Below are 21764 nucleotides of genomic sequence, written 5' to 3'. Positions count from 1 at the left end.
CAGCTTCGCTGTCCCGGCTGAGCGATCCACGCATGCGCGCCGCCTCTGTTATGGTCGATTTTTAAAATGGGGTCCCCTGAAATTGAAACGATTCTTCTGTGTTTAAGAGGAAAAATTGTGGATTTGGTTTCTTACATTTCAAAACTAATTTATTAAATTTGTAGTTTTTAATAACATGAAGCGCAAAGCTGAGTAAAAAGAAAACTATCAATTTAAAGCCTTAAAAGACTAGTAGCCCTGTAAAATATCCGTATTAAAATCATAAATAAATATAGAGTATTCTCCTATTACGTCTCTTGAGCTTTTCCTTTTACGTTTGCGTGGGTTCCTTTATTTTGAAGGTTGCAGCTACTGCAGTTTTACATTTCATTTTAATTCAATTTTATTTAAAGTTACATCATACTTATCTCGAGATACTATACAGTTAAAGTAAGACAATATTGGAGAAAAAACAGATCCCACTGTAGCAACAATGAGTTAATCATTGTGTGTTAGTGGCTTCCTTTAAGAAGGCCGAAACCTCGAGCAGAACCAGACTCAGTGTTCTCCTGCTGTGACCGGCTGGTGGGGTGGAGAAAAGGGTGAGGATACAGTGAGAAAAAAGAGGAGAGTATTGAAAAATAATAACTGGCGTGTATCATTTTAAACAAAAATGTTAGAACATAAGAAAGAGATGTTATTAATCAAATAAAATAAAAGAAAACACCACTTGGTGTCACTATAGCTCAGTTGTTTTCAAATCCTCTGTTGCAAACTGGAAAAAATACAGGCAACGATAATTCAGATTATTTTGTGATTTATTTCATCGTTTCAGTTGTCATTCAATATCACAGGAGATGCAGTCAGGCGCTTTTCCACATATTGGTCGCTAGAGGGCGAGTGTCGCCGAGGTTGAAAAAATGTGTAAAAAAATGTGGTTGAGGTACATTTTAATAATCTTTCACATTTGAAGTGCAGGTTAATGCTGCTCAGTGGTAACATCTAAACGACGCTAGTACAACTTTTTTTTTTTTTTTAAAGAAAAACATTTAGAAGGAAACAGAAATGTCACCTCATCATAGTTTTTGTCTCTGACAGGAAGATGTTGCACTTCACTGATGGATACTTAACAGATAATCAGGGGAAACTGATAAAATATATATTTGAAATCTATTGATCCTTGACCTTGAAGATTTTCAGAGAGGTTTTCCTAATCGCTCTTCAATTTGTCCTCAATAAATAATGATTTAATGAATGAATTCAAACCAATGTCTTACTATCCTAATTCAATTTCATTTATTTGAATGACCTTTGTCTTGATAATCTGCTTATTGTTGAACTAAAGAAGTTACCATAATACAATTTGTCATGCATTGTGTGCATACAGGGAATAAAAGTTATTATATAATATTTACACAAACCTGCCCTGGAAGTGCTCATGGGTTCCAAAATAAATAGAAATTTTGATTGTTTTTTAACTAGATCACATGATTTATTTTAATTGATTATAAATTCATGGTTGGAAATAGCAACTTAAAAAGAATCGGATGCATCAAGAGCATATTTTGGGTTGTTTTAAGCTTCTACTGCGGATTACATGATTTGTTTAGTTGAATTGTTGACATGATTAGCAGAACACATGTCACCATCACAAACCCCTCAAATCACTACTTTTCTCGTTCTTGCTCCTCCTGTGATGGAACGACGACATCTGGGTCAGAGATTTTCCCTCGTTTTTTTAGAGCCTTCAGACACTTGTCGAGTCTTTTGATGAACAGCGTCACATCTTGGCGAGTGATGCCCATGGCGGAGGCAGCGTTGAGGTACGGACATGGGTAAGAATCATGATGACTCATGAAGCCCAGGAATGTGTGTTCGTTGATGGTTTGTTGCTTCCCCAGCGGCACCGCCCTGGACAGGAACACACATACATTCAACACACTGGTCTTGAAGGTGTACCTCAAGGTTCCATATTAGGCCTATTATTGTTTACAATTTACTTGCATGTTCTTTTTGATAATTAAATCTGTAAAAAAGATTAAATGAAATAGACTTTTTGGTCATTATTGTACTTATCATACACACATTTGAGCACCAGTTTTCATGGACAAGGTAACCTACACTTGATTGGCTCGTTCTTATAAAAAAAATGTTTAATGTAATTCACTGTATTACACTTAAGTCTATTTGTTAAAAAAGCAACTACAATTACATCTCATAGAGAAGCATCTATCTATCTATCCATCTATCTCATATACATTGTGGTAACAAAAAATTAAACAAGTAATTATGCAATTGATTTTGTTACCATTGGATTCATGGCTTGAACTGTGTGTGTTACTCAAATTAAAGCATCACAACTGTGTACTTTCATATTCATGGTTCAATGAATAAATCTTTTAACTGCCATTTCTTATAATGTCTTCTTACCATCACTTTTGTTATAACATAAGTTCCTATGTAAAGCACTGTGAATCTAAAAGGGTGATATACTTTGCAAATAAAAACCTATTTTTAACATTAATATTATTATTTTAACTTCACCAATGCCCAATAGAAAATAAATTGAAAACTCAAAAGTAAATGTTTTCTAATTAAGGCAAGCATAAATCAAATTGATGCTTTTGTTTAAACCCGAGTTATCTTGGGGTCAAGGTGACCCAAAGGTTTGATAAAAAAAATGTGTTTGTGTAATCCCTTGTGTCGTCTCTGGGTGGAGGCGAGCGACCTCAGCCACTGCACATGTATTTCTCTTTTCGGGTCTTAGTGTCACCTTGACCCTGATGGTTACACAAGAGTTACAAAGTTTTGTTTTTTGGTAAAGATAATGCTCGTTAAAAGAAGCAGAATTATCACGTTAAGTGAAAACTTAACTTACTCCTGGTGTGACAGCAACAGTTCAGTTAAAATAAAATGTTAAAACAAAAAATAAAAAAATATTATACGTAAATTAAGTGTTTTTAACCATACAATTGCTGTGATATTATCATCAAACACAGTGTCCCAGGGCATCATCATTCATACCTCGCTCCTGAAACCTGGCGTGTGAACAACATGGAGCCCAGCTCGGTCACAGCAGAGTCGCTGCCTTCATGCAGACGTTCCAAAGACATCGCTGTAGCAAGAAAGACACAAGATTTACAGAGAAAACCGACACAAATAAGTTAACAGTGACACTCACCCAGGGAGATGGGATTGTGTGGCGTATGCAGAAGTCTTTCACCATGTAGTGAAGCCAGCTTCTTCAGCTCGTCGGCAAGAACGGCGTAGATCTCCTGAACGTGAAACATGGAGACAGAGTTGTAAGGGAAAAACAAGAAAACACACACGAAATTGACTTTAGATGCAAATGTTTAATTGTTTTATAATTACAACAGTTGGACTGGACAGACAGATTAGCCACAATATCCTTTGTAACATATCATATCATATCGCAGTCCAACCCAACATTCCGGTGTCGGAAAATGAAGGTCAAATAATCCTTATCATGAATAATTTAACACATTGACGGGATGCAGGAACGCACTTACTGTAGCTCCACAATGCATGTACAAGCATCCCAGGTTTATTACACATGACACTAGAGATGATACTTTACTCTTATTTCAACGATTCATGCAGAAAGCACGTATACAAGTGATGGGGAAAGCGAGAGGTCTGCAATATTTTCATTAAAGCAGACGGACACACCTTTCTCTCGGCCAACAGCTTCCTGTAACCGCTGGCTCCAAGTGTGAGCAGAGTGATGAGGACGTCGAGGGACGGAGAAGCAGACGCGCGACCTGCACAGGCAGAGATGCAAGAGATGCTGTTTGAAACTTAAAATTACAAAAGATAAGAATAAATAAGTAAATTGTTTTACAATGTGCTTTCCTATTATATACAGTATTATTAAAGTGTATATGTATATATAAATAAACTAAAACAAAATCAACATAAAAGCATTTTCAGTTTTTGTTGGGATCTTATGATTCTTTACTCACCAGGATACATTTTACTGATTTCCTGAACGAACGACTCATCAAAACCTGCTATTATGGCGCCACCTACTGGAACTAAAAAGTTTTTGTCCAAACTTTGCACAAATGCGTCGATTCTTCCCACTTGATGGCCCTGAGACATGGAAAAGAAAATGAAGTCGGAACTTGATTTAACATCTGGTATTGTTACACATGAAAAATTGTTATAACAAGAGAGTAGTGAACAGGATTTAAGACAAGAAACACAAGTTTTAAATCCTAAAAATGATCTGGCCTGAAGAATCAATTGTGCTCCTATTGTTGAAACATGGAAACATCTATTGAAACATTTAGAAGGCGAGTTATAACTTCATTTGGCCCTTTATCTTAGTATATGTTACCTACATGCTGGATCAGATGCATGCACTTCGACGACTGGATTCCATAAGCGTTGTTCACGATGTGAGGGAGGTCGTATTTAGCACACAGTTCAGCCAGTTCCTCAATCCTGAATGTCAAAAACAAATCATAGGGAGCTTTAAATTAAAATTCATGGAAGTATTTTTATCAGATCACATTAAATAATACTGTATATCCTTTAAAGCATAAGAAAACTCATACGGGCTATCATGAGATTCAAATAACAAATGACCTAATTGTAAACGCTTTGGAAGATCCAACTACAATAGCATTTCTAGCCCCCCCTTGTGTCAGCGTTGTGTATTCTCTGTTTCACTATCTGCAATTTTGTTGTTAAGAGAGCAGTAGGTGGCGCCAGCAGTTTAAAAATTATGTGATGTTTCATTAGAACAGTTGTTCAAAACAAAGGAAAATAATACAGAGACCGCCATCTAGTGGGCTCTGAAAATAATGACACGGTTTCATGAAGCTTCATCAGACCATCACCACTCACGGACTCTCTAGGTGTGTTGTCATGAAGAGCATCATCATTTAATTAAAAGTTTAATAATACGCCTAAAAAACTATCATTTTAAAATTGTACACAAATGTGCCCAGCTGTAAAAATATTAATAATGTATTGCTTTCAATTGATTTCATAGAACTCGTTTTGAGACTGTGGTAAGAAAAGAGAAATATAAAAGGAACTGTATCAGTACGTTTTGGTGAAGATGGAGTTAAGCTAAAAATCCTTGTTTGGATTTTTTCCTCCATGTTTGATGGTAAACTAAAGTAAAGTATTATGAAAGAAAATAATAAATACTATGAACTCTGAGCGCTCGATTAGTTTTGAATTCATATGATGTGATTGAATCTGTGTTTTAACGATATACTTTTAATGTTTTGTAGGTGTTCGTTTCATTGAAAACTATACCTGTCTGGGGTCCGTGGAGCGAAGCAGGATGTTGTAGAGTGAACACAAAGAATGTTCTCAGGCCCCAGATCCAAGATTTTCTTTTCCATGCCTTCAAGATCTGTTCGAAGTTCGTCGCCAACCAAAACGTTCTCCACGACCACTGGTTCAAAACCTGAGAGGCACAAACACATCCGTTGATGTGACTGTTAAGCAAATAATGCATCTCACAACAACATCTAGAGCACCTGCGGTGACCATGGATTTGAAGCAGGACTTCTGGTCGATGCGCGGCCAGAGGATGTAACGAGCGCGAGGTCTCCGATGACGAAGAGTCAAAAAGCAAAGTGTCAGACTCATCCCTGTCGCCATCGGCACCACGAAGCAACTGGCCACGCTGCGGACACCTGGGAAAACCAGGTTAATAAGGAGAGAATAACATAAATGAAACAGTTGGTGTTCACACCTGAGATTTTGATGACGTCCAGCACCAGGGAGTTGGTCAGTTTGTTGAGCATACTTGACCCAGCAGCTTTGGGTTGAACTGCAGCGATGTCCCCTGATCGGCCGATGCCATGAATTAACCTGTTTATCATTGATAATAGTGAGAAAAAATGCGATTTAACCCTTTATTTAACCCCACAATCCTGCTTTTTCATTTCATTTTTCCCAAAGGCTGTGTGCTGTGTGGGACTGTGATTAAAATCCTACTCTCAGAATGATTTAAACATAATTGCTTTCAGTCACCTGTAGTTACACTTTCCAACCATTTTAACCGCCCCCTTGGAAATTATTGGATGGCCACATGTCCATCAAACTCAACTGTAAATAGACCCCACTCGTTTTCTAACCTCTCGTTGCTCCTTTAATTCCACAGAGAGGGCTGGTTTTTAACTAAGGTTAATTGCTTTTGGATTCAAAAATATATCTTACTCAACCACTTTCCATCATTGCTAATCTTAATTTATTTCCTAAACATTGAGTCAAGAATGTAAGTAAGTAAGTAAGTAATATTTATTTATATAGCGCTTTTCGAGACCAGGGTCACAAAGCGCTTTAACAATCAAAACAATACTCAAAACAGTACATACTTCAAAGATCAAGACAACACCGAGAACAACACAGGAGTTCGAGAAATTCAAGGAAAAGCCTGAACAAATAGAAACGTCTTAAGATGTTTCTTAAAGGAGTCAGTAGACTCCATCAAGCGCAAAGAGAGAGGAAGATTGTTCCAAAGCTTAGGAGCAACAGCCTGAAAAGATTTCTCTCCTCTGGTCCTGAGCCGTGTGCGTGGAACCATAAGTAGATTCTGATCCACAGACCTCAGAGACCGAGCTGGGGTGTAAGGCTGGATCAGATCAGTGATGTAAGGAGGAGCCTGACCATGAATAGCTCTGAAAGTAAGAACCAGAATTTTAAAGTTGATCCTGAAAGAAACTGGAAGCCAGTGAAGAGTTTTAAGGATCGGAGAAATGTGAGTTCTTCTACTTGAGCGGGTCAGAATTCTGGCTGCAGAGTTCTGAATCAACTGCAGACGAGACACATCCTTCTTGTTAAGACATGAAAACAAACTGTTACAATAGTCCAGACGAGAAGAAACAAACGCATGGATTACAAGCTCCAGATCATGTTGTGACAACATTTTCCTAAGTTTAGAGATTTTTCTCAGTTGAAGGAAACAGTTTCTGGTCAGTTTTCTGCAGTGTTGAACAAGAGACATGTCTTTATCAAATACAACACCCAGGTTTCTCAGGCTCAGTTTGACAGACTGACCTAAGTCACCCAAGTACTGACTCAACCCTGGAATCTTATCATCAGGAGCAATCACCAGAGTTTCAGTTTTGTCCACATTAAGCTGTAAAGTGTTTTCACTCAGCCATTGTTTGATTTCTAGCAAACAATTGACTAAGCTGTTCAGCCTTTGGGGCTCAGTTGGATCAAAAGAGCAGTAGAGCTGGATGTCATCAGCAAAAATGTGATAAGAAACATCTGGAAATCTCTGAATGATTTTACCAAGGGGAATCAAGTACAGCAAAAACAATAAAGGACCCAGAACAGAACCTTGAGGGACTCCACACAACAGATCTGCCGATTCAGACCTCATTTGGCAGATTGGCAGATACACTAAAACTGCGCCCAGAAAGGTAAGATGAGAACCATTCTAACACAGACCCAGACAGTCCCACTTCATCCCTTAGTCTTCTCAGCAGGATCTGGTGATCAACTGTGTCAAAGGCTGACGACAGATCCAAGAGAACCAGAACAGTGAATTTACCAGAGTCAGCCGACATCATGATGTCACTGGACACTTTCAATAAAGCTGTCTCCCTAGAGTGATGTTTACGGAAGCCAGACTGAAACTTCTCATGGATGTCGCTCTGATCCAGGAACAAAGACAGCTGCTCGGACACCACCTTCTCCAAGATCTTGGACAAGAAAGGGAGCTTAGAAATAGGCCTGAAATTACTGAGGTCAGTTGGGTCTAAGCCTGGTTTTTTGAGCAGAGGCTCCACAATGGCATGTTTAAATGCATTGGGAAAAACCCCTGTGGAAAGGGAGAGGTTCACCATATTGGTAACCCAGGGGCCAATTACATCAAATACTTTGATAAAAAGCCTACAAGGAAGGACGTCATCTGAGCAAGAGGAGGGTTTTATCTTGTTCACTAGTGCTGAAATATCACCCAAAGATACAGCAGTGAAGGATGACCAAGAGGAGGAGATGGGCTCAGAGACAGTAGGGGTTCCCAACAAAGGGGGAGAGATTTTCTCTTTGATCAATTTAATTTTGTCAATGAAAAATCTCAACAATGCATTGCTGTCAGCTTCACAGAAGACCGGCGTGATTTGAGGAGCAGGAGACACGAGAGAATTAATCGTGTCAAACAAAACTTTGGGGTTTTTCCTATTTGCTGCTACCAGTTTTCTGATGTAATCAGATCTAGCAGTTTCTACCATCTCATTGTAAGAAGTCAACAGATCCCTGAGGTGAAGTCTGTGCACCTCAATGTGGCAGTGATCACCTCCATTTCACCAGCAAAAGGGAATCTTGTATATAGTCACATTCTTTCATAACTGGCTATTGGTTTATTTTAAGCATTTCAAAGGCAAATAATGCAAAATATCATCTTCAATTATATATTGATTTACCTATTGATTCTTTTAAATGTTATACTAATTATTCATGAATTCTCTTACCATCTTAAAAATTATACTACAGTAGTTTTCCCTTTTTTGTGTTCATAGGAAAAGTGTCTATTTACAACAAGAAATAGATTTAAAAAAAAAAACAATATTAATAATAAAGACACATTCTGGCACATACTGCATCTTTATTGATCAGATTAAAAGTTTGACACGATATATATATATATATATATATATATATATATATATATATATATATATATATATATTTACAATGTTTTGACTGGAGAGGGTTAAAAAACAATAATAATATTTTGTCTGAATAATGATTTGTGAATGAAACATTTGCAGTTTTAACATTTCATGTCAGGATAAGCAAGTTGTGGAGAAAAAGACATGAGTTTAATTTGAAATTGTCATTGTTCTTGTTTCAAACGTTGCATGTCATTTAATGTTTACAGAATTGAAACATGTTTTAAGTATATTCAACCTATGCTTTATTCATGATCTGAGAGAAAGATTGTACCTGTAGTGCCGTCTGGCCACCATACTGGACATGACACGACCTTCTCTTTCACCGACTCCACAGTTGCCAAGGAAATTGTTGCTGTCCATCATCGCCAGTTCGTTGAGAAAGAGCTCGATGGTGCTCTCACCCCAGCCTTCCTCGGGACATTTCCCCTGCAAGCACATTCAAACCCTCACTCTCTCCACATGTCCAGTGGGATTATTGACAAGAACTTTTCACCAACCTGCTCCAACAACTGTCTTATGAGTTGCTCGTGGGCACGTCGGGCTTGACAACCCTGACGTACGTAAGAGGGCGACACCGTCTTTTCACACAGGCTGAAATTCTCTTTGTTCATGTCTGCGCACAAAAAATTAAAAATACTTGACGAATTTCGTTAAATAAATGCCATGTGTCAACAGTAGTGTCGTCAGATCACTACGTCAGCTGATAATCACGTGACCGGAAGTTTGAGAGGGAATACGAATAAACACAATTGTCTAAATAGAGGAAAAATACTTTACCGATTCCTTCAAATAGAAATTATTAACAAAAAATGATCACCACCAAACTTGAAGCAAATGTCGCGCTCATTGATGACGTTTAACACCTCGTCAGAAAGGTGATGGAAGGCGTTACTACGGATACTCCACTAGGACAAAACACAATGACCCGCTTACTTTTTAGAAGACAATTTTATTTAGAAAAGAGGTAAGACTGTAAAACCACAAGCAAAGTGTGCTTTTTACAAATGACTACACGCTGGACTGATGTGAATATCTAAATGTTCATATTAATAAATAATACATTTATGAGACAGAAGTTGACAACATCTTATATGTATATTCCACAGATTATTTTTATTTTTTTTAGTTCATCAGCTTTCTTTTTTGTATTTTAATTAAAAATATGTTCAACATATTTGCAACATTTCTAGTAAATGGAATGTCATTTATATATAAATTCAAAAGTAGTACATTGACAACATACAAAACAACTTTTTGAAGCTATGAACTAAAAAAAAAAAAAAAAAAAAAGTCCTTTTGCGATTATTAAGTTGTATATGGAATTGTTGTAAAACAAAACGAGACATGATACCTTGTAATGTAAGACAATGTTCCTTTTGTTTTAGTAATAAACTTTTAAGAGCAGTAAAATGTCTTGAATACAGCTTTAGCGCAATGTAAATTAATTTGACGTATCAAATCATGAATTTATTTCAAGGAACAAATCACAACAAATCACAATTGACGACAGTAGTCAGGAAAAAAAGTTAAGAGGCAGAAACCTTAAGCAGAACCAGACTCGTTTGAACAGTCGACTGCTGTTATCTGCAATGGGGGAAACATATTTTTTCAGGTGAAATCTTCATTCGTATTACTCTTAAATAAAACTCTGTCATCTGTTTCATTCTACTGACTCATGATATCAAATCTGACAATCACTTCAAAAATCTATCACAGTCCAGTACGCTTTAATTGCTAAAATACCGATTTAAGAAATTAAACAATTGAAAAAATATCAACTTTATTACAAAGCATTCATAAAATTAGAATTGTATTTATTTATTTATGTAAATGTTAATTAAAGAGCAACTACTGTTAAAACCTAAATCTCCTGACTCACTTACATGTTCCAAATTTTGAAGTCTTCCTTCCGAGATGTTTTGAAGTTATTAATTTCTAAAGTTTGTCTGAAATCTTGGCGAACAAGAGGTTACGACAGGTTGAGTCCATTATGACGTGATCATGGCTTCACTCAGCTGTAATCTCGCCCGCTTTATTTATACAACAAGTTGGAGGTCGAGACTTACAGGATTGATGCCGGGCAGTGGCAAAACCCTGATGCTTGACCAATCACAGCAGAGTGGGCGTGGTTATGGTAAACAAGATTTCATCTCCAGAGTGTTTTCAATGGGCGGGGCTTACGCTCATTTTCTAATGTAAATATTTAAATGAAAAGAGAGTTTTGTACAAACAGACACATACTGATGAGAACAATAGAGGTTCAAGATAAATTTAAGGGACACTTAAATCAACACATTAGCTGAACTTTAGTTGAAAATAAATGAGAAATAATATATACTACAAAACTCCTTGCACAAAATAATTGTTTAATTTGTGTAAAAAAATTCTACATCATCAGTTTTAAAGGTATACTCTTTTCTCACGGCCATACATTGCCCAGGTCAGATCTAAAAGGAGGTAACAGCAGATTACAAAGTCGTTTTCTCCTTTATGACAGAAAAATAAGGATTTTTACAAATTCTTCCAGCTCATTGTGGTCATATTTGGATGCAACTTGAGAAAGTAGCCTCTGATTCTTTCCATATCTTGTCCTGTGTTACACAACCAGTCGTTGCCTTCAGGACAAAAATCGCACCCTCGCTTTTCCTGGAAAAGTCAGAGGATTCCGGGACCAAATTCAATCCAACTCTCCATGCGCGACCTGAAGCCAAAGTCAGTTTGTGTCCCAAGTTTTGTGAGCAAAACAAACAATGCCACAGGTCCTATTTGTGTCATTTACCCTCCTCGCCAGCAGGTGGCGCACAATCCCTGCAGGTGGAGCCTCCGAACTGCTGATTTATCACGTGACAACCTTTCGCTGCACTTCTCAGCGACGTCCGTGTAAGTACATGTCTTTATGTCAGATGATTTACTTTACAAATATGTCGTTATTTATGTGCTTTCATCGAATGTCATCTTCCCCTCACGACTGCACGTACACTTGAACACGTCATGCACATATTCATTTGGTGTATTTGGAAAGTTTTTTAGCGTTTAACACTTATTATATCACGATTATAATGTTAATAATGTGATAACAACTAAAAAAAATTGCTGCATCTTACCTGGTCAATAGATGAAAGTGTTCTATGAAGTCTTTATCTTTCTTTCGATCGATGTCACAACCCTCAGTGTTCTCTGGCTGAAATACTGCAAAAGTTAATATTTGACTTGTAAAATTATTAACTGTAGCTTTTTGCACGTTATCGATTTGTTCGTAACTTAAATTAAAGATATTATTTCAAAGACGCAAGACGAATGGGGGCGACCCGGAAATGTAGTCCTGCCTGCACAGGTGGACTTACATTTTTTTTATGGTTCTCAATCCCATGACTGAGACTTTTGTTTATGTTTTCCCTATCCATTTCCTAAATACTCTATGATAATATAGTATCCTTATTTGAAGAAACGATTAAAAAAATATTTAACATCAACATTGATCCAAGCACTTATGTAATGCAGGTAAACAGTCGAGTCAAGTACATCATGGTTCCTGGAACTGAGAACAATCCATTCGAGCATGTACTTGAACCTTTGGACCCCGACATTCCAGGGCAACGCTTTTACAATCTGACCAAACTTGGAGATCCTAGATATGGTAATATTAAGTTTTTAAAATATGTTTTTACATGTATAATTTATTTTTTTCAACCGTTGTGTGCAAGTGTTTAATTCCAAATCCAAGTTGCTCACTTCCTGTTTTCTTTCTCAGATCGTCTGCCCTTCTCCATCAGAGTCCTCCTGGAGTCCGCAGTCAGAAACTGTGATGGGTTTCTAGTGAAGAGTTCTGATGTCGAAAGCATTTTCAACTGGAAGGAAACCCAAACACAAACGGTTGAGGTTCCTTTCAAACCATCTCGTGTCATACTCCAGGACTTCACGTAAGTCTAGAAAAATAAATTAAAAAAATATACAAAATATATTATAATTTGTATGCATATGTTCCAACTGCAAGCTGTATGACCTTAAATCCTTATTGGATTTAAGTGTTTTAGGTTATGTGTATTTGTGTAATGAGGGAGGGTGTGGCCTCAGGGGAACAACACCCTATATGATGGTGAGCTTAACGATTAAGCAGCTTCTTCTCCTTGGGCTCACCTGGCAAAAAAAGCGATTTTAACTGACTTCAAAATGTCAATTGTAAAACAAAAAATGTTGGCTATATTTATTTTGTTTTTTTATTTATTTATTTAACAATTGTGCACCTGAATATTCTCCGACAGTAGGAAAATAAAACATTGCGTTTAATTGAAATTGTTATCGCAACTTTTTTCATGTAATTGTATAAGGTTAGTTGAGTGTAACAAATGAAACAAGATATTTTATACATTTTTACAATTGTGTTCACCTAATAAAATAGATTACACGCATTATTTTAGTTTGTCAGTGTAAACAAAGGCCAAACCTCACTTTTACTTTCTGTCTGAGGGTTTATTTACATTTTGGATTGACCAGGACAACTTTGGTTTTTCAATATCAAAATTAATCCTCAATTATACATGCCTATGAGTGTGTGTGCCTTATAGTTTCTTCACAGTATGGAGAGATTTTAAGACGGTGTATTGCGCAAAAAAACATGAAATGTGTGTTTTAATGCAAATTCATGTATTGATCGTAAAGATGTTGTTCACAGAGGCGTTCCAGCTCTAGTGGATTTAGCCGCCATGCGTGATGCTATAAAGAAACTGGACGGAGATCCTGAAAAGATAAATCCAGTTTGTCCTGTTGACCTTGTCATCGATCATTCAATCCAAGTGGACTTTAACAGAATGTAAGTTGTCTGATGCCAGCACCATCAACATCCTCTTAAGTGCTAAAAGATGTCTTTTGCTTTCTTCATATTGAAGGACTGACAGTGTTGAGAAAAACCAGAATTTAGAGTTTGATCGCAACAAGGAGCGATTTCAGTTTTTAAAGGTTTGAAAAACTATAATTATATATTTATATAGAATGAATTTTCAACCCATTATGTTCCTCCTCACTCCACAGTGGGGCTCAAAAGCATTCCAGAATATGCGCATCATTCCTCCAGGCTCCGGGATCGTTCATCAGGTCAACCTGGAGTACCTGGCCCATGTGGTGTTTAACCTTGATGGGCTTTATTACCCCGACAGTCTGGTGGGCACAGATTCACACACCACCATGATCGATGGCCTCGGTGTTCTGGGTTGGGGTAAGTCAGGGCCTGATAATGACCTGTAATCCTTTTTAACATTATTTATTTGTCCCCGTTTCCTATTTGTTCACTGGAATTCACCGCATTTGTATATTTTCTTTGAAGGTGTTGGTGGAATTGAAGCAGAGGCGGTGATGCTTGGTCAGCCAATCAGCATGGTTCTACCAGAGGTGGTGGGATACAAGTTATATGGCTCTCCAGACTGGTTGATCACATCCACTGATATTGTCCTCACTGTCACCAAGGTAATCTTTATTTAAAAGTCAACGTTAGCAATGGCATTAAACTCACTTATATTCTAGTGAAAGACATTTGCAGGTCGCACTAAAAAGCTTTTATATTTTCATATAAAGAACAGAATGTTGTCGACTGGGAATGCCTGATGTATGCGGGTAAACTCGCTGAAATTCTATATTCTTAACATATAAATCATAAACAAAAGAATTGGTAAATGCAACTTTATTTTTATTTCTGATTCATTTTTTCTTTTTTTTGCAAAATGAATCAAAACTGTTGAATTAATCTAAAGTAAAAAATAAATAAATAGAAAGCACTGACCACAAAGTAAGTAAGAACTTAGTATAGGTCACACATTTAAAATGTGCACATGGTGCTGGTTTAACATGAAAGAAATAATAATTATAAAAGGAACACTTTCTATTTTTCATGAGGCATTAAAGTTTCGACATAGCTTGAAATAATGAAATTAATTTAAACAATAACTTTGTTTAGCTGCTGTTGACGTGCAGGATAACATGCTAATTGTACTAAAAAAATATATATATTTTTGTTGTTTGACACAGGGTTTAATTTGATAATGTTTTCAATCAAGCATCTACTTGTACACGATTAAATGATGCTTTTCTAGCTTTGAATATCTTAAATTTTGGCATTTTATTGAAATTGTAATGTATTGTAATGACACTGGCATGTATTCAACTGACATTGTGGGTTCCAACTTACTTTGCAGCACCTGCGGCAGGTCGGTGTCGTTGGGAAGTTTGTCGAGTTTTTTGGCCCAGGTGTGGCTCAGTTGTCCATTGCTGACCGAGCTACTATTGCCAACATGTGTCCTGAATATGGAGCCACGGCAGCATTCTTCCCTGTGGACGAAATAAGTATCCAGTACCTGCATCAAACTGGTGAGGTCACTATTGGGAAATGTACTGGTCAAGTAGAGCAGTAACATTCCAAAGTAAATAAGTTATAGTTTTAATGTCATTCATTTAAGTGACAAAGTGGCTTTGAATCTCTTTAAACCCATTTCAAGACCATCAAAAGAGTCTTGTCTTGTTATAGGACGTGATGAAAAGAAACTGTCTTACGTTCGCAAATACCTGAAATCTGTGAGAATGTTCCGGGACTACACTGATGCCTCACAAGATCCTGATTTCACTCAGGTAAGTCCTTTAACTCGAACAAAAAAAATCCTTCAAAACCGTCTTTGAAATCAACTTTTCCAAATTTTTTATTTTCTTTTACGTTCTCAGGTGGTTGAACTTGACTTAAGCACGGTGGTCCCCTGCTGCAGCGGTCCCAAGCGTCCTCAAGACAGGATTCCTGTGGCCGACATGAAAAGTGACTTTGAAAGCTGTCTCGGAGCAACGGTCAGTGAAACTATGTGAGAATAAAAAACTGGTCATGACCTGATTAACTCTTATTAGCAACACATGTTTGTCTTTAATTATTTGAGTTTATTTTATTACCTAAAGTAAATTTAAATTAAAATATAAATAGCAAAAATATAGAGTATATGAAGTAGCACTGTGGAGTCAAAGTCACTCAGGATGCAAAAGAAACATTTGCAGAAAAAAAAGAAAAGATTTTGGAAACAAATAATGTCAAATAATAAATATTCAACCTGGGAGATAACGTCTTATTTTTCAAAATGTGCCATAATTTAAATTCCTGTCCCTTATTGTAACTAGGGGAGAGAGTATACTTTGCTAATATAATGTTTACTGAAAACGTTTTTTGTAATTTGAGGAAAACCAAATTGTTATTTTGGGTATTGATGGTTTTATAGTAAAAAGAATAAATAAAGACGTAACACGAATGTTTTCATGAATCAAATTAAAGCTTTCGAAATGGACACAGTAGTCCTCACTGAACTTGCTAAAGGGCAGAAGCTTCGTGTACAACCTAAAAAAAAAGAAAGAAATATAACCTTGTTTTTTTATTAATGCGTTATTTTGCTCTTTGATTGATCAGCAAGGCTTCAAGGGTTTCCAAGTGGCTCCTGTCAATCACAGCACGGAGATGGACTTCCACTTCAATGGAGACAAATACAAGTTAAGTCACGGCTCTGTAGTCATCGCCGCCATCACGAGCTGCACCAACACCAGCAACCCGTCCGTCATGCTGGGAGCCGGTGAGCAGCGACTCGTCCTTCTGGCGACTTGTCAAGCCGTCGTTTAAAAAACTTCTCTTCCTCCAGGACTTCTTGCCAAAAAGGCAGTGGAGCTGGGTCTGAGCGTGAAGCCGTACATCAAAACCAGCCTCTCCCCGGGCAGTGGAGTGGTGACCTATTACCTGAAGGAGAGCGGCGTGATGGACTACCTGCACCAGCTTGGGTGAGCTCTCCTCATGTCACCCTGATGTTCAGTTACATTAATGTCTGTCACTGCAGAAGTGCTGCAGAAAGGAAGCTGTCGCATTAATGCTGAAGGATTTATTTGTCAAATTAAAGCCGTTTAGCTTCAGAAATATGTCAGAACTGTATATTATTTTCATATAACACCTGCAGCACTTTCTCTCTAAAAGTTTAGGGATTTTTAAGTGCCAATCACTATGACAAACAACTTTATTTGTATCTGACGATTACTTTTGGAATTAATTGTTTCAATCTCTGTCTTTCGAAACATTAAATAATCTATAAAATGTATAGTATTTATATATTTAAATGAATTAATAAATGCAAAAAAGTTTGGAATTTGTTTTCTTTTCAAGATAGTTTGTAGCATCCTTCTTTCTTTGTTTTCCTCCAGGTTTGAGGTTGTTGGTTATGGTTGCATGACCTGCATAGGTAACAGTGGGCCTCTGCCAGAGCCAGTTGTGGACGCGATCACTCAGGTATTCTACAACTGAAGATTCTGTAGAGTTTCATTTTGCCACTAAACTGCTATTCTTAAGTGGGTCAGAGACTGTGTTTTTCAGTTGTTTCAGTTGACAGGAAGATGAGTCCAGAAACAGAGAGTTTTAAAAAGAATTGTGTCTGACAATTGAATGAAAATGTAGAACATTGTAGTTACTATTTTCTGACAGTAGGGGGAGCCAGAAACGATATTTTCAAACTTACTTTATTAATGCTTTATCACAGTTTTAAACATGTGTTTTATAATAATTTTCGACAACATTAATCTACCCACAGTGTGAGAGTGTATGATTGTTACATGATAACCATGAGGAGAACAAAAGGTTACACCTTTAACACAGAATAGTAACGTTTGCTTCTCTGCGTTGTATTGTCACCCAGTGGCTAGTACAGAAATTGTGTAGCAAAAGTTTCTGTTAATACTTGTGTATATAATGGATCATAGATGGATTTTATTGATCCCTCTGGAGGTCCTCTTTCGGGAAATTGTTTTCCAGCTCACAGCAACAGAGATGAAAGATTCATAAAACAACAACAACAAAGTGCAATAAAAAGAACAAAAATACAAATGAAAGTATAAATCTAAGTATAAAGAACATGGATCAAAGAAAAAGGGATCTTGTACTGAAGTAACCATATTCCACTTAAATGAATTTGCTTTGATGTCGACTTTCTCTTGTTGATGAGCTGAATATGTTGTGAGACTAGATTAGATTAGATTAGAGCGATTTTATTAATCCCTCTGTAGATCTCCTTAGGGAAATTAGTTTTCCGGTTTACCGCAGACGAAGGAAGTAAATGATTGAATCAGCTGTAGACTACCTCCCTCTGTGTTTTTTGTGATGGGAGGTTATATATGCTTAAATCGATACGTAAGACTAATTTTTTGAAATCCAATACAATGTGGGAAAGAAGGAAAACACAGTGAAGGTACCTCGTGTAAATTGGGCCAGTAGTACAGAAATGATTTTAACGTATCCTGAGTTATATATTCACTCATTGCTAGTATCTGACACTGACTGTGGTTCCAGGGAGATCTGGTGGCTGCAGGAATTCTGTCAGGGAATCGGAACTTCGAGGGGAGAGTCCATCCCAACACCAGAGCCAACTACCTGGCATCTCCACCACTGGTCATCGCCTATGCTATAGCTGGAACCATCAGAATTGACTTTGAGAAAGAACCTATTGGTGAGTAGACACAGCAGAATTCAAGAAGGTGGTTCAATTATTAGTTTTGTGTTTCTTGATATTTTTCTTTTCAGTTTGGCTTATGCAAAGTGTTGATATGTCTTAGTGTCTAAAAATTCAGTTGAATGCAAGAACAAAGTTAAACACTGTGTACATTTGAAATAGAGGCTTTGTTCTTTATTTTTTCTAATAAAAGGGGTTTTTTTCAGTCAAACTATGGATGAGAAGAATCACAATCCAGGAATCTTGTCTGTGCATTTGGGTTCTTGATCCCCTTTGCTGGTTGAAATCACAGCAGAGGGAATATATTTAATAAATATTGTAAAATTATCGTATTTTCCAGAGTATAATAATTTGTACATATTTTCTATGCACCTGTCTATGAGCTGCAGGTGGTTTAATGTTGTAATATGAGATTTGATCACAAAGACCTGGTACACAGCAACATAAAAAAATAGAATTTTAACTTCACACTACAAGTGCGACATTTTTGAAATTGTACAAGATTTCAGATAATCAGCCAGAATACTGCCACATTTAATCCGTCTGTGCCTATACCCACTGTCAACATTTAATCTATTTATTCACAATTACTTTGCTGTCAGGGAAGAGAAACGGATACTTGCCAACAAAAACATGATTTTATTGAATGTATCTTGTGTCTTCCCAGCTATCAATCACGAAGGCAAAGCGATTTTCCTGGCTGATATCTGGCCCACACGAGAAGAGATCCAGGCTGTGGAGAGGAAGTTTGTCATTCCGTCGATGTTCAAAGAAGTCTATGAGAAAGTTGAGGTTAGTCATTCAACTCCTACATTGTTCATCCTGTAACAACACTGTTAAACATGTATTGTTGTGCTGGTGCAACCACTTTCATTACAAAAAAAAATACATGTTTTTTGGAATTAAAAAAAATGATGATCATAATTTCAGAAAGTCAATGAACGCTGGAATGCTCTGGAAGCTCCGTCAGACAAGTTGTACACGTGGGACCCAAAGTCCACCTACATCAAGTCACCACCTTTCTTCGACGGTTTGGTAAGTTCTTTTATTGAATCTACGATTATCACTTAAATTGTTCCCACACATTTTAGCATCTTGTAAACCAAGATAAATCTTGTCAGTTGTTTATTCAAAAGGAGACGTGCACAGAGAGAAAATCTTTTTACACAAAATAATAAAGATATTGATGGAAAAATTCATCTTCATAAAAGCAGGGGCTCAGCAGCCATCTTTACATTTAGCAGGGGTTTCCACTGTTCTTTTTTGTACTGAGGTCTAAATCAAAGCCAGTATTTAACAGCAAGCAACTGATGTGTCTGTTGGAAAAAACTAATGAAGGGCTGATTAAGCTTAATGAGACGGCGTCCTTCAGATCCCACCAGATGGCGCCCTCTGCTCTGTAATCTACAGTGCAAGAAACGGTTATATATTAAGAAGTCAGTAGGTGGCGCTGTCAGTTATGAGCTGTAGTTTTAGAAGTATAAATATAAAGTTGTGTTATTACACATTTTTTACTATAACTATTACTACTACTATAAAAAAACATTACAAAGTTATTAGAACTTCTTCCAGAAACACTACCATTATCCTCCTGAAGGATGTACCTGCACTTTAGTCTGCTTCTGTGGCTTTTTGAGAAAACTAATTGGCATATCCTGGTGTTCCTGTCGATTTCTCATTCTTTACAACCTCCTCAGATCATTGAGATGAAGTCCTGTGTAGCATTCTTGGTAAGTCTAGGGTGCAGTTCAAATGTTTTCTTTCTTCTGCAGACATTAGATCTGCCGGTTCCAAGCTCCATCGTCAACGCTCAAGTTCTGCTGAACTTTGGGGACTCGGTCACAACGGACCACATCTCTCCTGCAGGAAACATCGCCCGAAATAGCGCGGCCGCTCGTTATTTAACGGAGAGAGGGTGAGTCGCTCTGTCGCCAAGAGATACTCCAGGAAAAACCTTTTACACGACTTGTTCCAGAAACGTACCTTTGGTTACATTTTTTATTTTCTTTACAGCTTAAGTCCCAGAGACTTCAACTCGTACGGCTCTCGTCGTGGCAATGATGCGGTCATGGCTCGAGGAACCTTCGCCAACATCCGCCTTTTCAACAAGTTTCTAAATAAACAAGCTCCACAAACCCTCTACCTTCCCACTGGAGAAACGGTGGGTGTGACCCCGGACAGCCTCTGAGAGGGCACTGCTGGTCATGTGATCTCACGTTCATCCTGTCGTCTGATCCTCCAGATGGACGTGTTTGACGCTGCCAGCAGATACCAGCAGGATGGGGCCCCTCTACTGATCCTGGCCGGGAAAGAGTACGGCTCCGGGAGCTCTAGAGACTGGGCCGCAAAAGGACCTTTTTTGCTGGTGAGCGCCGATTCTTTTTATTCGGTTCAACACATGTCTCGGGTGGAGTTAAAAATGATGATGTGTTTTTAGGGTGTAAAAGCAGTTCTGGCTGAAAGCTACGAGCGCATCCATCGCAGTAACTTGGTGGGAATGGGAGTTATCCCACTGGAGTACCTTTCTGGTGACACAGCAGAGAGTTTGGGATTAACTGGACAGGAACGCTTCTCCGTTCAGGTCCCGACAGATCTGAAACCCAGAATGCTGGTGGATGTTAAGGTACATTAAGACAAAACATGCATTCCTCTTCTCTGTTGTAGAGACCATCGTCTTTTTCTTGCAGGTCAGCACAGGAAAGACAATTAAGGCGCGGATGAGATTTGACACGGACGTGGAGTTGACGTACTTCCAACATGGGGGAATCCTCAACTACATGATTCGCATGATGTCACAAAACTAATGTAGAGTAAAGTTAATGACAAATGATTATCTTTGAAACACTAAAAGTCGATTGAAGAAAATAAATACTAAAAACAAACTAATTTATAGGTTGTGCTTGTTTGTTTCTCAGTTTTAACATGTTTTATCAAGAGTGAAATTACCTTATCACATCTATTAAGACTATTTTTAACCACAAAAACTATTGAAATACTATATTATTAAATAAATGGTTAATGTGAAACCCCAAATCTTCTGACTTACTCAAATGTTTCAAATATTAAAGTATTTCTCCCCAAGATGCAGTTAATCTTTCATCATGATGATGTTTTGAAGTTGTTTCTTCCTCTGAAATCTCGGCAAACAAGAGGTTACGAAAGTGAAGTCAGTTATGACGTAATAATGGTCTTCACTCCTCCTTCAGTCAGCTGTAGTCGCACCCAACTTCATTTATACAATGAGTCCCTTGGAGGTGTAGACTTCCTGGACTGATGACAAACCTATGCTGAACAAATCACAGCGGAGTGGGTGTGGTTATAATAAACAAGATTTAATCTTCAGAAAATGTAAGGCTAAATTAGGCCCATTATTCTAATGTAAACATTTCTGTGAAAAAGAGTTTTGTACAAACGCGTACTGATGAGTACAATAGAGGTCCAAGATCTATTTAAGACACACTTAAATCAACACGTTAGTTGAACTTTAACTGATAATTGACAGCCTTTGTAAATTTATGTTCAACTGTTTTCTATGGTTTTCCTGCATGTATTTATGTTTTATCAATGCTTTTAATACTCAATGGCACGTTACCATTCAACAGGGTTTAAAACA

At 37.4% G+C, this 21764-nt stretch overlaps 2 protein-coding genes across 3 annotated transcripts; one reads left to right on the top strand and one right to left on the bottom strand.

The window, feature by feature from the left end:
• Positions 1 to 779: 779 nt before the first annotated feature.
• On the bottom strand, positions 780 to 11770 carry sepsecs (Sep (O-phosphoserine) tRNA:Sec (selenocysteine) tRNA synthase). 2 transcript variants are annotated; one of them, XM_087789256.1, is made up of 12 exons: positions 11756 to 11770; positions 9149 to 9264; positions 8923 to 9077; positions 5717 to 5835; positions 5499 to 5657; positions 5272 to 5425; positions 4344 to 4446; positions 3963 to 4092; positions 3670 to 3761; positions 3161 to 3254; positions 3004 to 3094; positions 780 to 1890 (listed from the first exon to the last, which is right to left on the bottom strand). In XM_087789256.1, the coding sequence occupies exons 2-12, from the start codon at positions 9260 to 9262 to the stop codon at positions 1647 to 1649; spliced, it is 1455 nt and encodes a 484-aa protein (XP_087645382.1). In that variant the 5' UTR covers positions 9263 to 9264; positions 11756 to 11770; the 3' UTR covers positions 780 to 1646. The 2 variants fall into 2 exon arrangements, with proteins under 2 accessions (XP_087645382.1, XP_087645381.1); XM_087789255.1 differs by lacking the exon at positions 11756 to 11770 and adding an exon at positions 9429 to 9518.
• aco1 (aconitase 1, soluble) lies at positions 11475 to 21037 on the top strand. The gene is made up of 21 exons (XM_087789250.1): positions 11475 to 11531; positions 12153 to 12288; positions 12403 to 12571; positions 13324 to 13461; positions 13538 to 13607; positions 13680 to 13863; positions 13972 to 14111; positions 14837 to 15008; positions 15166 to 15266; positions 15357 to 15473; positions 16078 to 16237; positions 16304 to 16439; positions 16854 to 16938; positions 17992 to 18148; positions 18819 to 18943; positions 19082 to 19186; positions 19924 to 20066; positions 20165 to 20312; positions 20394 to 20516; positions 20589 to 20774; positions 20839 to 21037. The coding sequence occupies exons 2-21, from the start codon at positions 12177 to 12179 to the stop codon at positions 20953 to 20955; spliced, it is 2688 nt and encodes an 895-aa protein (XP_087645376.1). The 5' UTR covers positions 11475 to 11531; positions 12153 to 12176; the 3' UTR covers positions 20956 to 21037.
• Positions 21038 to 21764: the final 727 nt, after the last annotated feature.

The sequence above is a fragment of the Callionymus lyra genome, chromosome 4 (genome assembly GCF_982586985.1).
Source record: "Callionymus lyra chromosome 4, fCalLyr1.hap1.1, whole genome shotgun sequence".
NCBI classification, from domain to species: domain Eukaryota; kingdom Metazoa; phylum Chordata; class Actinopteri; order Syngnathiformes; family Callionymidae; genus Callionymus; species Callionymus lyra.
The sequence above is the reverse complement of the archived record's forward strand: the minus strand, read 5'-3'. Positions and strand labels throughout refer to the sequence as shown.

Bases quoted from the DNA above. Each gene is read 5' to 3' on its own strand.
- aco1 (XM_087789250.1), top strand. From the start codon at position 12,177: ATGGTTCCTGGAACTGAGAACAATCCATTCGAGCATGTACTTGAACCT. The intron at 15,474-16,077 runs GTCAGTGAAACT...TTGATTGATCAG, and splicing joins AAAGCTGTCTCGGAGCAACG to CAAGGCTTCAAGGGTTTCCA. The intron at 20,313-20,393 runs GTGGGTGTGACC...CTGATCCTCCAG, and splicing joins ACCTTCCCACTGGAGAAACG to ATGGACGTGTTTGACGCTGC.
- sepsecs (XM_087789256.1), bottom strand. From the start codon at position 9,262: ATGAACAAAGAGAATTTCAGCCTGTGTGAAAAGACGGTGTCGCCCTCT. The intron at 9,078-9,148 runs GTTGGTGAAAAG...ATGTGCTTGCAG, and splicing joins TAAGACAGTTGTTGGAGCAG to GGGAAATGTCCCGAGGAAGG. The intron at 3,095-3,160 runs GTGAGTGTCACT...TTCTTGCTACAG, and splicing joins ACACAATCCCATCTCCCTGG to CGATGTCTTTGGAACGTCTG.